The sequence below is a fragment of the Acanthochromis polyacanthus genome, chromosome 13 (assembly GCF_021347895.1).
Source record: "Acanthochromis polyacanthus isolate Apoly-LR-REF ecotype Palm Island chromosome 13, KAUST_Apoly_ChrSc, whole genome shotgun sequence".
Classification (NCBI taxonomy): Eukaryota; Metazoa; Chordata; class Actinopteri; family Pomacentridae; genus Acanthochromis; species Acanthochromis polyacanthus.
The window spans coordinates 10,351,755-10,367,394 of NC_067125.1; the positions used below are offsets into that span (position 1 = coordinate 10,351,755).

The 15,640-nt window shown below is 42.8% G+C and overlaps 1 protein-coding gene across 1 annotated transcript; it reads right to left on the reverse strand.

Moving 5' to 3' along the window:
• Nucleotides 1-734: 734 nt before the first annotated feature.
• fbxo46 (F-box protein 46) lies at nt 735-12,427 on the reverse strand. Its single transcript, XM_022196638.2, has 3 exons — nt 12,007-12,427; nt 4,526-5,163; nt 735-4,418 (listed from the first exon to the last, which is right to left on the reverse strand). The coding sequence occupies exons 2-3, from the start codon at nt 5,024-5,026 to the stop codon at nt 2,577-2,579; spliced, it is 2,343 nt and encodes a 780-aa protein (XP_022052330.1). The 5' UTR covers nt 5,027-5,163; nt 12,007-12,427; the 3' UTR covers nt 735-2,576.
• Between the last annotated feature and the right edge of the window lie 3,213 nt (nt 12,428-15,640).

Sequence of the window (15,640 nt, forward strand, 5' to 3'; positions counted from 1 at the left end):
TTAAGATTACAGGTTCAGGTATTTATTGAGGTTTAAGATCACTACAGATTGATATAATTGTAATTTGTATGATAGTAAAGAGTGTTCATTGCTTTTCTGTCCCAAACCATTCAGTCATTTAACTCTGCTGTTGTCCTCATTTACGGGTGCCAAAAAATAGTTTCCTTGTCAGAAAAAAAAATCCAAAAATTGAGCAAAAAAATTCCCCAAATTTCTGAAAATTTGCAAAACCTTCAGGAAGAAAATTCCAATAATTGCTTAAAAGTTTTCCTTGAAAGTTTAATTTTAAAAAAATACTCCAAATTTGGTAAGAATTCTTGTAAATAGTTTCAAAAGATTAGTAAAAATCTTCCCCCAAAAATCCTAAAAATATCTAAAGTGATTACATATCAGTGAAACTTATATTTTCTTTAAGAGCTTTTGTTTTTTTTAAAAAAATCCACCAAAAACCAGCAAAATTTGCTGGTTTTTGGTGGATTTTTTTGTGATTGTTCGCAAGAAATATTTTTTTCCATCAAAAAAATGCTCAAAGACGTCCCGAAAATGTGGACATCAGAAGTTTCACTGTAAAAATATTTTTTCCTCCACATTTCCAAACTTTACAACGGGTCAGTTTTCACTTGCAGGACAACATGAGGGTTAAGCATTTATTTACACACAACTGGAACTTCACAGTCAGCATTAGTTGCAGGTCATGTTTGGACTGATCACACACCACACGAGCCACGTAGGGATTCAGATTTCCAGTTTTAATCATCACTTGTTTTTATTTAAGCAGATATTTACCATTAGCATTTTACACATCTGGAACCTACAGAGGTCTCCCAAGACTACCCAACCATCTTCCCATCTCCATGCAGAGTTTCAGCATCATTCATCACATCAGTTCTTCAATGTCCAGTCTCTCAGCTCGCGGGGGTCTGGGAGTGTAAAAGCAAGGGAGAGGGGGAGGAGAGGGAGAAAGAGGATTTATTTCTTCTTCTTCCAAGAATGAAGAGTCAGAGCCGTCACCAGGCACTGTTCATCTTACACTCCCACAATAAGAGTTTTGGGTGGATCCAGTAGAGCTGGATGGAGTCTGTCAAGCATGTGAAATCTAGCCGCTTACAGGGTCCTGTGCAACTCCCAATACTCTTGGTCATCTGTGAGGTATCTGACGCCTCAGTCTCCTGCAGGGTGGGTAAGAGGTAGGGGCTTTTAAGGCTGGAAGCTGGTGTAGAGAGTTTCTGTGGTAGTTGGTTTCACCCGCTTCGAAGCATGAATGACGGCTTTGGCAAACGATGCCCTCTGCCGAACCGGAGGACGGAGGGGTGGAGGAAAGGAAGAGAGCTAGGGGCTGAAACAAAGATGGACTCTTTAAAAATACATCTTTGCAGGTCGAGTAGGTTGACAGACTGATACAAGGAGAACATAGTCCTCAAGAATAAAAGCAAAAACAGCAAACACTCTCTGACACACACCCCAATAAAACAGCCAAACAAAAAAAACAAAACAAAATGGCAAACAAGCAAGTCAATCAAACCATACAAAGTGACATCAGGCCTTTCCAAAGTGACATCAAGTTTCTCTTTTAAATCCCATTCAATCCCCCTGATCTTAATCAAGTCCTTCTCCCATCATTCTCTGTAAACCAGTGGCTCCTCTTTATGGCTGGTCAGCAAGGTTAGGGTCCACTCTGAAACAATGACAAGGGTCTCATGTCTTAACAGGTCTCAGTGAGATTCAGTATGCAGAGACTTGCCTGTCATTAACCAAGGGTATGGCTATTTCAGAATTAACATCAGTGACACAGGCAATGATTTCAGCAGCATTATCAGGGGACTGATCAACATAGTACAACATTACAGCACATTCAGAAAAATAGAAAGTCATGGTGCAGGACAGGTACAAATGGCAATCTTGTACAACGGAAAATCAAGTTTGCTTAATACAATCACATTTCTATAGCAACGCTGAACATTCCACCACTGAAAAGTTTTACATTTGTTGGACTCAGTACAGCTCATTCCTTGAAGCACCATTGTACAGCTAACATGGAAGTTTGTGATACGACACAGAACATAGAACAAGTATTGGGAATAGTAAGCAGGCTCTAGGGCATTACATTTCTATGCGTCACTTTATGAATGCTAATCTCAATAAAATACACAGCAAAGTTTTCACATGAATTACCTAACAACGATGTGCAGAGTTAGACAGAAACCCAAATGATTAAGAGGCAGAAAAAGAGCTGACTGACAGCAGCAGGAGGGGACCCCAACCCTGGTATGCAAACTTTTAAAAGTAGCCACTCTGGAGCACAGCGGGGGAGATAGGGATTCTCGAGGGCTTGGAAAAAAAAAGGCAAGGAGAGTGACACACCTCTCTTCCTTCTTTACCTCTCAACCTCCCTCCACTGAGGGCAAATATGAGACAGGAGTGTTGGAGCAAATAAAAAACAAAACAGTCCTGGAGTGCTGATTCCTCCGCGTACTACTGTCTGTTCCTGTTTGTCCTCTGATCAAAGATGAGAGGGAGAAAGAAGGAGGTACACACAATGAGATGAGAGTTGGTCTGTGAGGTGTGCTCTTGCCTCTCTACCTGGCCTCCTCCCTCCTGTCCTCCCTCTTTGTGCGGATGGGTTGAGAGCCATCAGCAGGCTGCTGGACCCAGTTGTTATCATGGAGCCCAACACGGCATCCTGGCGTGTCTTTGTCTGTACGCCGGCAGCACATCCAGTAGGAACGTCCATAAGGCAGGTCATGGTGGTAAGGTTTGGGGTGCCAACGGCACAAAGAAACGTCCCCGCGCTCATACTGTCGCTTACACTGCTTGCAGGGGTCATCCCTGTACAGAGGGTCTTGATTCCAGCGTGAATCCACTGCCCGCACCCCGTATGTCTCGATCAACACCTTGAAGTAGTGGCAGGTGCACTTAAGAGCTGCCAGGGAGCGTGTTGGCAGGTAGCTGAAGATGTTGACCATGATGTGGTCGGGGAGCAGTAGCATGTACTGACGTGGTTCGAGGAGTCGCTGAATCTGAAAGCGGATCTCCAGGAAGTCATGGGACACGTGGCGGTAGAGGCGACACAGTGAAGGGTCTGAACAGTCTTCACCAACACTCGGAGAGTCTGGTCGTGTTACCCGCTCCCCTGAGCCCACTGCCACCCCTGACCCAGGACTGTTGTTGTTGGCACAGTCCAAAGAGCACATTCCTGACCCACTGCCAGTGCTCGTTCCTTTAACATCCTCCTCTGGGCCCCGAGGGGGCTGAAGGAAGAAGAGTTGTCCAGGAGGGGGATCATCTGATGAAGGGTCAGTGGAGCTTCCTACACCTCCACCACCCCCTCCCCCACTAGGCATAGCAAAACACACCGTCTCCTCCTGCACATTCTCTGTACTGTCCTTGCCATAAAACACACATTGGTCCACAGCACCCGTCACCACCACCTCCACATGGAAACCAGTCACTCTCTCCCTTCCCACACCCACAGCTTTCTTCTCCCCAGCGGAGAGCTCCTGGGTTGGGTCTGGGCTGCCACAGGCCGGCCTGTCTGGGTGATGAAGGTCTCCATCTGTTTTGGGGGCTGCAGTTGTGGCAGCAAGCAGCAGACTACTAGGGTCTCTTGAAGAAGGACTGACGAGCTGGTAGAGGTCACAGGTGATTTTCTCTTTGGCCCTGGCCGCTGCCTGGTTGCTTCCACCACCACAGCTCATAAACATACAGCGGGACCTGCCGGCTGGCTCCAGCTGAGACCGCGGATCCAGATTTGACACTCGGAAAGCTATCCGAACCTCACCGTGACTGTGACTGGGGGGTGGAGGGGGTGTTACAGTGCCAGACTCGCCTCCTCTCCTACACTCCCTTTCTCTGTCTCGATTAGAACAGTCTACTCCAGAACCAGTGCCCAGATGGAGCTGATTCTCCAGGTTCTGGGACTCAAAGTGTGCGATGGCCTGGGCTACCCTGCATGACTCCTGCTGCTCCTCCAGCTCCTGGTCTGTCTGGATGGGAGACGACGATTCCTCGGCCTCTTTGGAGGGCTGACCATTTGAACTGTCTGACACAAACACCATAGGAGAGGGGTCTGACACTGTGCCCCGGAGTAGGGTGTGCTGGTGGGGGGTAAGGCCCTGACTGTGAGTGGTGGTAGTGGTGGTGGTGGTGGACTGGTGGTGGTGCTGGCTCCCATGAACAGCCACAATCCCCTGAAGGGCCATGGCGGTCCTCTGCTCCACCAAGGCAACCATCTCTGCCACAGAAAGCAGGTCTGTTTCATTCACCCCTCCAAGCTGTGGCTCATCAGGACTCGGAGGTGCAATGGAGGAGTCATGGCTGAGGGGTGACTCTGAGGCTTGGGAGCGAGCTGGAGGGTCGTAGGATGAGCATCGTCTCCGTCTTTTGGCTTTACTACAGTCAGTTGCCCAGTTACCTTTAACCTGCAGAGAAGAAAACATTTTTAATTTTCAGAAATGGCTAAATCCAACTAAAATCCCTAAAAACATTTTTTTAAATCACTGCTGCCCTTTTAGTTTCAGCTCTTTACCTTCATGGCGCTGGGTCTGGGCTGGCCTGCTCCACTGAACTGGTGAGCAACAAAGAAGGCAATCTTCTCCTTAGTGTTTCCTGGCTTAATAACATACCAGGTGTCTAACAGCACACGGCCATCTTCCATCTGGGACCCGGAGGAGGGTGGTGAAGGAGGGGCAGGGGCTGAAGGGGGTTGAGGGGCTTGGCTCTGTGTGAGAGAACTGGAGTCCAGCTCAGGTTCAGGTGGAGTGTTCTCTGAGCCCACATCCTCCTCTTCTCCATTCTCTTCCTGCACCCCCACTATCATCCCTACATCTTCGCTTCCATCCGCCGTCCTCCTGGCACCTGGAGACGGCTCGGCCTTGCAGAGGGAGGGGGACCCTGCCCCGCCGCCACCGCCTCCACCTCCACCTCCACCGCTGCCCCCCGAGCCTGGGCTCCTAGCTTTGTTCTGGGAGTAGGTGCCGAAGGGGCGTGGGCACCACAGCCGGATGTGGGAGAAGGTGTCTCGGTCCATCAGGAGGCGGACCACCGTGGCATATCGGCATCTATACTGGCCAGCAAACACCGAGAGCTCTCATCGTCGGCTCCTTGTCCCAGTGCCGACTCGACGGGCACGATCACCGAGCTCACAGAGAACTCTGGGCATTCAACCTGTATCAGCAGAAAAGAGATGAGAAGAAAGGGTGGAGAGCAGGCAGGGAGGAGGGAATGAGAGAAAAGAGAAACAACAGTGTGACATGACAGTTTAATAAATGAAAACGGAGATCATATCTCTAGAGCAGGAATGTTTGCAAGTGCCAGGATCAATTCAGATAATCAATTACCAATTGGGGCTGTATTGAATGGTGGCCTCGAGGTATTCAGACGGGCTGTTCGCTTTCTACACCAGCAGCCCAGCCAGCAGACTGGAGAGAACAGACCTATCATCATACTACTACAGAAACTAATCACAAGTGGCCTGCCTCCTACTTTGGCCAAACTCAATTAGCACACTCGATTACATTTTCTGCTGTGTACCAAGATCATCTGCCCCGCTTTGGAGCCTCTGAATCAAATTAAAGGGATTCCATTTCAGGTTTGGGATCTGCGGCCTGCAGATGAAAGGGATGAAAGATGGAACACAAAAGCACCAAATGGACTCTCCTCTCTCTCTCCCTCTGCTCCTCTCTGCATCTCAGTGCTTCAAAGAGGACTTGCTTAATAGGAGGCAACACAGGGAGGAGCAAGCAGGCATATGCTGGACCTATTTTTAGCAAACGGCGTGAGGGGGTGGGGTAGTAGTGAAACTGCTGTTGCTGTCCTCACCCCTTTCTCCCTGCCAAAGAGCCTATGCTACTGGCTAAAGGGGGGAAAGCCTTTACAATCACCCAGCATGCTTTGCTTCTGCAGCTCTGCCAGCTGGAGTGACTGCCAGAAACGTGCCGGCACGCTTATGAAGAGGAACAAGTAGCAATCGAGCAAAATGCTTGGCTCACGGCTGATCTGAAAGTCTCCTCTGCATCTGAGAACAGCTTGAACCCACAGTTACACCTCATTTTTCAGTCCTGAGCTGCTCATTTTCAGGTTGTCCTTAATATGTCATCTATTTAATCTGCTTTATGAGATTAAAGTACACAGGGCTTTTCTGATTCATATCAATTTATGGCTCAACAGCACAAATTTACCACCTAAGGTGCAACAGTTTAAGACCACATCACTATTACAGTTTCACAAAAGCCTCGAAAAATCTATCACGGACCAATTAAATACCAGCTTCATCAACAACACCATGAACCCCACCACGTCTTCTCAGCGACACATCCACCAGTTTGCTCCAAGGGCTGACAGACTGATGGGGTAAACATTAAGGCTGGTGGGGGTAAACCATCCAGTCATATCTGGTCCTAGACAGCCTTTCAAAAAACTTCACCTCAGAGCTATGCAGCAACATCATCTTAGTCCTTTTCTGTGCACTTCTGGGTAAACAGAGCACTTGATGTTTGGTCAGTTTACGTCAAAGCTGATGTTACTTGCTTTCTATTTTGTGCGTCAAGGTGAGATTCTCCCTTTATCCTCAGCTGTTTTTATTTGTGTGTGAATATATGTCTTTTTTTATTTGTAACATTTAAAAAAAATTACCTGTGTGCCTCGGTAAAGTGGTCTCATACTACGTAAGATGGTGAAAACAAAACCTTTTTCTTTATAATTCATTATTAAAACTATGTCATTCAAAGTGATTAATAACTACTGGTAGACTGAAGTGAAACATTTTTCACATACCGGGCTTTGCAAAAGTTCTGTTACACGGTTTCATGATCTTTAGAGACGTTTACATGTCGGAGTGAAAAATTCCATTAAATAAACTGAAAGTTCTACCTTATAGGCAGGTGTCCTTAATACAATTTTTTTCTCCGGTGAAGTTGTATCAAGATGGAAGTCAATAGAGTTGAGATATCTGCTCTCCTTCATGCTGGCCACAACAAGTCTGACAGAGCCAAGCAGCTGAACATCAGCCGGATGACCGTCCACAGAGTCACGGAGAGGCTCAAGAATGGTGAAGATCTTTCAGTGATCTTTCAAGAATGGTGAAGACCTGAAAGATCTTCACCATTCTTTAGCCTCTCCGCAACTCTGTGGACGGTCATCCGGCTGATGTTCAGCACAAAGGAGAGCAGATATCTCAACTCTTTTGACTTCCATCTTGATACAACTTCACCGGAGAAAAAAATTTGTATTAAGGACGCCTGCCTGTAAGGTAGAACTTTCAGTTTATTCAATGGAATTTTTCACTCCGACATGTAAACGTCTCTAAAGATCATGAAACCGAGTGTAACAGAACTTTTGCAAAGTCCAGTATGTCGCTTAGCTCTAATACATAACATAGCCACATACATGAATACACAAGAACTGACAGGACACTGCAGCCTTTAAGTAGTCTGATATAAACTATGTTTATTGGCATGATGCAATTTGGTATATTTTGTTCATGTAAGCATCAACCCATGTTGACAAGCGCATAGTCTTGATCATGTGAAAAGGGTGTGCTCTCTGAACCATTTTATTAGATGTTGGTTAACTTCTAGGTCCAGATATACAGTCAGATAAAGTGAGACTCACAAACAGCAGCGTCATGCATTTGCTATTAACTTGTAGAGTTGAACTGCAGCGTGTGTTGGTCACCAAGTCTGGTTAGTTTGTGCTGGAGTTCATGGAGCCACTATCCAGGTGCTGCTCTGTGCTCTTAGAGTTCAGTTTAGTCATTTTTCATTCTGTTGTGATTCACAATTCTTCTGTGGATTGATTGTTTCACGGCAGAGACTCAGTAGCACAGCCTACAGTAAAACAGGCTAAAATAAAACTAAGTTCAACAGCAATGCTACTGCTACACACATTCCCAGGTGTCAAAACAAGTCAGCACAAAGAAAATTGGTAACCATAAAAGGACTGTTATCCAGCTTGCTATGGAATAATGCCAACGTAAGTTCACACAGGCTGTGTTTTAGTGGACAATACAAGCTAGAAATGCAGCGCTTGAAAATCCCACAGTGATTCACATGACAAATTTAGAGCTCTTCAAACAGCCTTGTTGCATAACATATCTGGTCAAAGATCTTATTTAGCAAATGATTGATAAATCTGTTTAAGACCAGTCTCTCCGTTTTGCTTGCAGAGTCGCCTGCTTTCCATTTAAAGCACCGGACTCCTTCAATCCACACGCTTTAAATCGGGTCATTTGTCGTACTTCTCGGTCTAACACGCTGAATGGGTGGTGCTTTGTACATTTGGACTAATGGAATGGCTGAAAGAGGTGCAAAAAGCAAACACCGCCCACACAGTGTGGTGAACCAATTCAAATGCTTCCTCTATAATCACACAGCAACAACTCAGCTAAGAACAGGCAGATTATACTGTTGTGAGAAAAAAAAGCCTGTGAACCCTTTTTACTGGCCTTTCTCTCTGTGACCCCTTATGACTCACTCGCTCTCTTTTTCACCACTTTTATTCTCCACCTCCTTGTCACTGCATCATGCAATCCATCCCTCATACCAGATTGGATAATATTATAAGAGCAGCCAGAGGAGAGACCGCCTGCAGACTGCAGCACTCTGGCATGAAGTCACACACATACATAATCAACCACATTAAACTGCACACCAGAATTATTAATTCTTACCTTTGTATGAATTTAGAACAGTGCAAGAAAGACATACCCTATCCACACCGGTGCAGATTATTCTGAAAAACCTGTCTGTATGTAAAAATAACCAGCTCGTAATACCGTTCTTTGGATTTTCCTCCATCTATATTGAAACTAGAAAAAAAAAGGCTTCTTCCTCCTCCTCTTTTGTGTGTTGGCATTGGCTTGCATCAAAATTGTGCAGTGCAGCCAAAAGCTGGCAAGGAGTCAGTGGGACACTCCGAGCCAGGTTGCTCCTGTTGGTTTCAGCAGGTTAAAAATTCCATTCTGTCACTTACTGATCTCCATACTGACTTACAGTATTTAGCATTTTATTAAACTTGAACAGACAGTTCCACTGATATTACATAGCTTGCTGTCTCTGTTGTAAAATGACTGAATAAGTGTACAACAGTATACAGATGCCACTAAAAAAAACCAAAGCAAACGGCTATTTCTGGGCTGCCTTGCAGAGATTGTCGAGATCAATTCACCGCTTCAATCTGGAGATGTCGTCTAACAACATAAACGTATATAAAAATCAATGACACTTTTATTGTGCCATCAGCTGCCCTTCAAAATGAGCGATCACAGAATTACAGTGGCAACAGGGGCTTCTCAAAATCACTGCTACACAGCACGCAAGCTTATCTGAGCAGGGACCTATCCCCATTTTGGGAAGAGCTTTGGTTTGTTTGTCTTCCAAAAGCCCAGTTTTTGATTGTGAAAAGGTAGGGGGAATGTGGCCTTAGATGCCAATTAACTTTGTTGAGGGTTGTTTGTTTGTTCAGAAATTTATGGACTCATTCTTCTGATGGCACACTGCTTTTCAAAACAAACTACAAACCATTACAAACAATGCCACCAGCTGACAGCTGCTGTAACTGTTCTTCTCTTGAGTTCAAGTCGATACAGAAACTAAAACCAAAATACACTGAGCAGAATCTAAGAAATTCAGACGCTTGTGAAAGACGTCTTTCTGACAGACTCTGCTCTCCCCAGTATCTCACATCCAGACACACTTGGACAGTCATCTCTCACGCCGCATCACTCCCACCAGTCACTTTAAGTTGGTACAGAGGTATATTTACATTTTTCCTCATCATTTGAAACAGTCCTTGCAAATAAAGGCTTGGGTTTGGTTTTAAGCTTTCTGCAACAACCTAATCCTTCAAATCCTGTCCCAAGCGCAGTGGCAGCCAGTGACACCACAGCAACACTGCAGCGCCCTAGACTGCATCATTAGGTACCCAAGTTATCAAAAGAGAATGATTTATTTCTGTATATATTAATTAACACTTAATCTCCACACAGAAAACTATGCAGCTGGCCACAGGTGAGACATGTTAATCAGTATGACATTAGACACTACTGATTAGTCTGTATAAAATCAAAGAAGATAACAGCACAACAATTCAGCTATTTAATCTATGTGTATGTACAGTATGTCAACAATACAGTACATCACTTCTTCTGTGTCTGGCAGGTTCTGGTTACGTTTTTTAAATTGTACTATTGCGAAACACGACAAAAGACACAAATGGCTTACTCACTGTCCTGTCAGAGTCAAATGCCTGTGGATTACTGCTGCAGTCACAATGTGATAATCCACACAATACTCACACCACAGCTGCAAACAACACATATACAGAAATATTAACAAGGCTGTGGCAGGTTCACTAATTACTATCCTGCTGTTTGCATAGTGAGAGATTGGCAGGTTTGTGTCATTACTTTAAAATGGAATTTCTGGCAGACAGGATAATTTCCCTACACAAATCAAGAGTAGTTTGGCATGCACTCTCACCAGCGTAATAGTTTCACTATGGTAGGTACAAGCAGTTAAGAACAGTGTGTGCTGAATCCCCATTAAAGGCTAATTTAAGGTTTAACAAGTTGGTTTAGGAAATGGTGCACCAATTTCAAAGATTGTGTCTTAAAATCTGTGCTGTTTTCTTTTAGGACTATCAGCTTATATGGCTGAGGCAACACTTGCAAAAGAAAAAGTAAACCTGATAAACACTGAACAGTGCATCTCTAACTCGCCCCCTTCATACAATCCTCCAGCTCTCTTGCAGCCTTTTTCACAGCAGCTCAGCCAGACGGCCAAAAGCTGACGAATGACAGTACTGAAGCATGCCAAAAAGTCTTAGCTCAATCTCGCTCTCTGCATGAGCGCCTGTCAAGACAATGCAACAGACATGGAGCCAGCAGGCCAGCTTTGCTACAAACTGTCAACAGAACAATGGAGCTGAGTGCATTACTCCAGCAGTCTGCCCAGGAACATTACATGAGCGCGGCCTTTCTATCAGGACACCTGGGAAGAGAGGCTGACTGGCCTGCAGGGCTTGCTCCGTGTTTGTGCGCATGTGAGCGTCTGGATGTTTGTGCTGTAACATCATCACAACTTAGACTCTGATGAAAGCTTTGATACTACAGTCACAAAGGCCACTGTGTCAACACACTGCATTATCCTATTGAACATCTGAAAGGAGGCCAAATCATGCACTGTCAACAATATCACTTCAAACAGCACTCCATGTAAGTGGGCACCAGAAACCCGATAAAACCTAATATTTTTATAGCAATGATGACGTGCAATTTTATTTCTGCCACTGTCAGAAAAACTGTTTTACTGAAGGCTTGATCATATGAGAGGAATTATTTGTCTGTATGTCCTCACAACACCTGAGTTGTACTAAACACCATTTGAGTTTGATTATTTTCATATGCAATACAAAAGCCCCATAATACCATACCAGTCTTTCAATGTCTAGTTTTAACTGTGATTTAAATGTCTTGGTTGAAAACAAAGGCCTAGAGGTCACTTAACCATTACTTTTCATGGTTGTGTTCAAGATAACCTTATAACCTGCAAAACTCGCTGAAAAAAGCCAACCTCCCAAGTGACAACCAACAAGTGGGACGTAACAAAATCGTAATAAATAACAGCAAAAAACCCAGCTGCCATATTTTTAATGCCACTATCACATTAAAACGTCTTTGACCAGCCACTAGCTAGTTACCCAACTAGCAAACAGTTAGCTCACGTAGCATCGTAGTAACGTAAAATGTCCAGCGCCTTGTTGGACAAGTAGTGTGTTTATAATCAATTAATATTAAACATCAAGTAGTCCAAACCAAGTATGCTTGTAGAAACTTTAACACTTGATCTGGTTTATTGATGAGTAGTTACGCAGAGTAAACAGATCCGTCATCAGCTAACAAGCTTGCTAACTGGATAGCACAACTTACCTGCATAATAACATCACAGCGCCTGCTAGCAAGCTAAGATAAAAAAAAATACCTCAACCTTAAATAATAACTTGCCCACGTACCTTAACGGTGTGAATCTCCGCAGACAACCTTCTTGACTTTCGATGACAAGAGTTTCCTCGCTGTATTTCGCTGTAAACCAACCAGTCTGTCTGGTGAAATGCAGGTGACACGAGTTAACTATCCGTGTCCACGTAGCTAAGCTAGCTCACGTCGACATTAGCCAACAGCTACTTTCTATTATCAACCTTGTCTTAGTGGCGGCTGCTGTCGAAGCTTGTACGGCTGTCACTTCTCTGAACACAGCCGGGCTGACTGTGCGCCTTGTTAGGACTATCAGCAGTCGCTCTCCCACTATCTATTTGGAAGTGACACGGGCTTTTACGGTATGTTCTCGGGGATACCAAAATAATCAGTGTCAGAACGGCAGGAGGAGGAAGGCCATCTTGTTGACAAGCAGCTGCATAAGGCCCGCAGCCAATAGCAGAGCAGAGTCGGTGGTGTGCCCATATATGGCGTCTGCACAGCTCCCTCCCCCTGCTGCTCCCCACAGCGGCTGCTCCGGACCGAGTGTAGGACAGCAGCCAGAGGTCACTGTGTCACAGACAGGTGAGGAGACCCAGCGCTCTGTCGCACCCATGGTCGCACCTCAGCACGCGAGTTTGTCAAGTCACGTCCCTCACATTTATATTGCACATTTAAGCTGCATCAGAGAGCTTTCCAGTAGAAAACTAAACTCCTTAAAGTTTAACCCTCGTGTTGTCCTGCGGGTCCAATTGACCAGTTTTAAAGTTTGAAAATGTGCAAAAAAAAACAAAACAAAAACATTTCAGAGTGAAATTTCTGATGTCAACATTTGTAACATTTTTTTGAAAATTTTGAACATTTTTTGGTGAAAAAAGAAATGCTAAAAATGTTTCTTAAGAACATAAACAAAAAAATTGTGAATGTTCTTAAAGAAAACTTTAGATATTTAGATATTTGTTAGGATTTTTTGAGAAGATTTTTACTATTTATATATATATATATATATATATATATATATATATATATATATATATATATATATATATATATATATATATATATATATATATGTACAAGAATTTTCTTGCCAAATTTGGGAGATTTTCTTTAAATGAAAGTTTTATTTAATTTTTCTTTAAATAAAACTTTTAAGGGAAACTTTTAAGGAATTATTGGAATTTTCTTCCTGAAGGTTTTGCACATTTTCTGAAATTTGGGGATTTTTTTGCTGAATTTTTGGATTTATTTTCAGACAAGAAAACAATATTTTTTGGTGCCCATAAATGAAGACAATAGGAGGGTTAAATATTGATGTTAAAACTCGACATTGTTATTTCTAAAGCAAATTTACCTTTATTTGGAATACAAGGAATTGAAACAGCACAAAATAATTCGTCAAATAAACTTTTACCTGACCGAAATACATATTAAGCCAAAGACCCTACATTGTTCTTCGTTATGGAGATTAATCTAATTAAGATCAATTTCAAAACTAAGACCTTACAGTATTATTAGTTATGGAGATTAACCTAATATAAATATTAAGGCCAAGACCCTGCAGTGTAATTAGTTATGGAGATTACCCTCACTAATTTAGAACTAAAGCTACAACCTTCCAAAAATATCCATGAAACTCAACAAATCCACAGATTCTCTGTGAGGAAACTTTGCTTGTAAATGTCTTTTTTAGTTTTATTTTACTCACTATATATGACTATTCTCTGTGTAATTCATAAACTACTGTCCATTTTATAAATACACTTGTGAATATAGTTCTGTCATTAATTCTACTGTTAAAAAGCTTTTGTGTATTTGTGATTTAACTATTTTCATCAACACCTTCCTTATTTTTGGACACATAATATGAAAAATTGTGTCATATTTTCATCTTTTTCTTTGTTTTATCTTCTGTTAAATCCTATGACACATTGTAATATCCCTAATTCTGCTCAGCTGTTGAAATTCACAATGCTGTACCAAGTTTGCTCTGCTTTTACATTCAGTTTTCACGTGACACCCTTTCGTGCTGCACTGACCCAGTTTGCCAACAGGGATCATTAAAGTTTCATTTTATCTTCCAAAAAACTGGTGCTTTTGAGTAAATTAAACACACAGGAATCTTCAAACCTCAGCTGTTATTCACGCATATCTTTACACTGCATCCTTCTTCCGACACATTAAATTGAGTCTTCGGATGGGGTGGAGGAATACAGTATGAGCACTAAGTGGTCAGTATGTTTTGCAGGTTTGCATTTCAAACAGAATGGAGAAAAGCTGAAGCTCTGAGCAGCACCATGTCAGTCCAGCAGAGGGCCAGATGCAGCTGCACTGTGGGTGCATGTGTCAATCTGTCTTTCAAACAGGATTTTTCAAGTCATCTTAAGTACTTCTATTCACTTGCACAATTTTAGCCAATCAAGATGAGACAGCTCAGAGTATCATCCAGGTGAGTCACAACATTGTGGCTGTTTGACAACTCATTTGAGGATGATCCTTTCGGTCGAAAGCCCAGCAGAAGTGGCAGCAGCAGGAAGGGAACATGCTGGTTGCTGTTTACTTTTATTAGTAGTTATATATTGCCTTGTTTTAAATACTTGTTGGGTTAGTTGACAACCTGTTGAGGGATTTTATCTCCTGCAGTAACAGGAGTGACTGAAGAGGGAGTTCACCTGTTGACTTGATGTGACGAGATTTAAGATTCTGGGTGTGGAACTGGTGGTAGTTTGTGTGTTGTCTGTTGAGGGGGAAAGACAAGTGTATTTGTAAGTAATTTTCATTTGTATTGGCTATGATCATAATGGGCAAAGGATAAATACATAGCTGAAAAAAATCTGTTCTGTTTTTAATACTCATGCTATTTTTCTTTAAGATGTACCATTATGGATGGGCCAATAATTCAATATTATCTCTTTCCTGTTAAATAATATTGTGAATCTATAGTAATATTTTTAAAATGACTAAATGTGGTCTCAAATTTAGCAACTATTCCTACAATATAATGGAAGATATACTGGAATGTAACCAGAAATAATCATTCATTATTCACAGTCTATTACCAACAACAGCTTTGTTACATTACTGTACAAGGATTGGGTTTTGTTTAACAATAGCTCAGTTTTGCCAATTCATTATGTAAGTTCTGGTTAGTGAATCTCACAGCTTGGAAATAATGGCAGTTAATTACTCAGGGATCAGTCTTTGCTGCAGTCATTGCTCTTTTTAGCAAGTTATTTCCACTGTCTAACAATTCACACTCAGACCATAGGCAAACATTTAACTATTTGTAATTAAACTTTAGCAATCAACTAAGTATATTATGAGACAATATTATGACAATATATTATGAGACAAATCAGATTTATATAAAATATCTGTGCAGATTGTGATTCATTCAGGGTATGTTTATCACATTAAATCCTTCAGTAGAAGACAACTGCGCTTCTCGTTTTGGTTCTTGAAGACCTTTTCTTCCCATACAAGAGGCTTCCTCAGTTCTAGCTAGCTCGTGGGGAGTTCCAGGTATTTATTTAAGGCCCACTCTTGGTCCTATGAGAACAGCAGTGTTCACATCCTGGACAGAGAAGAAAGATGGTTTGAAAAAGGATTAATGGACTGACTGGAATTACCTGATCTGAACAGGGGAGGTGACCACCTGTCAGCCACAAACAA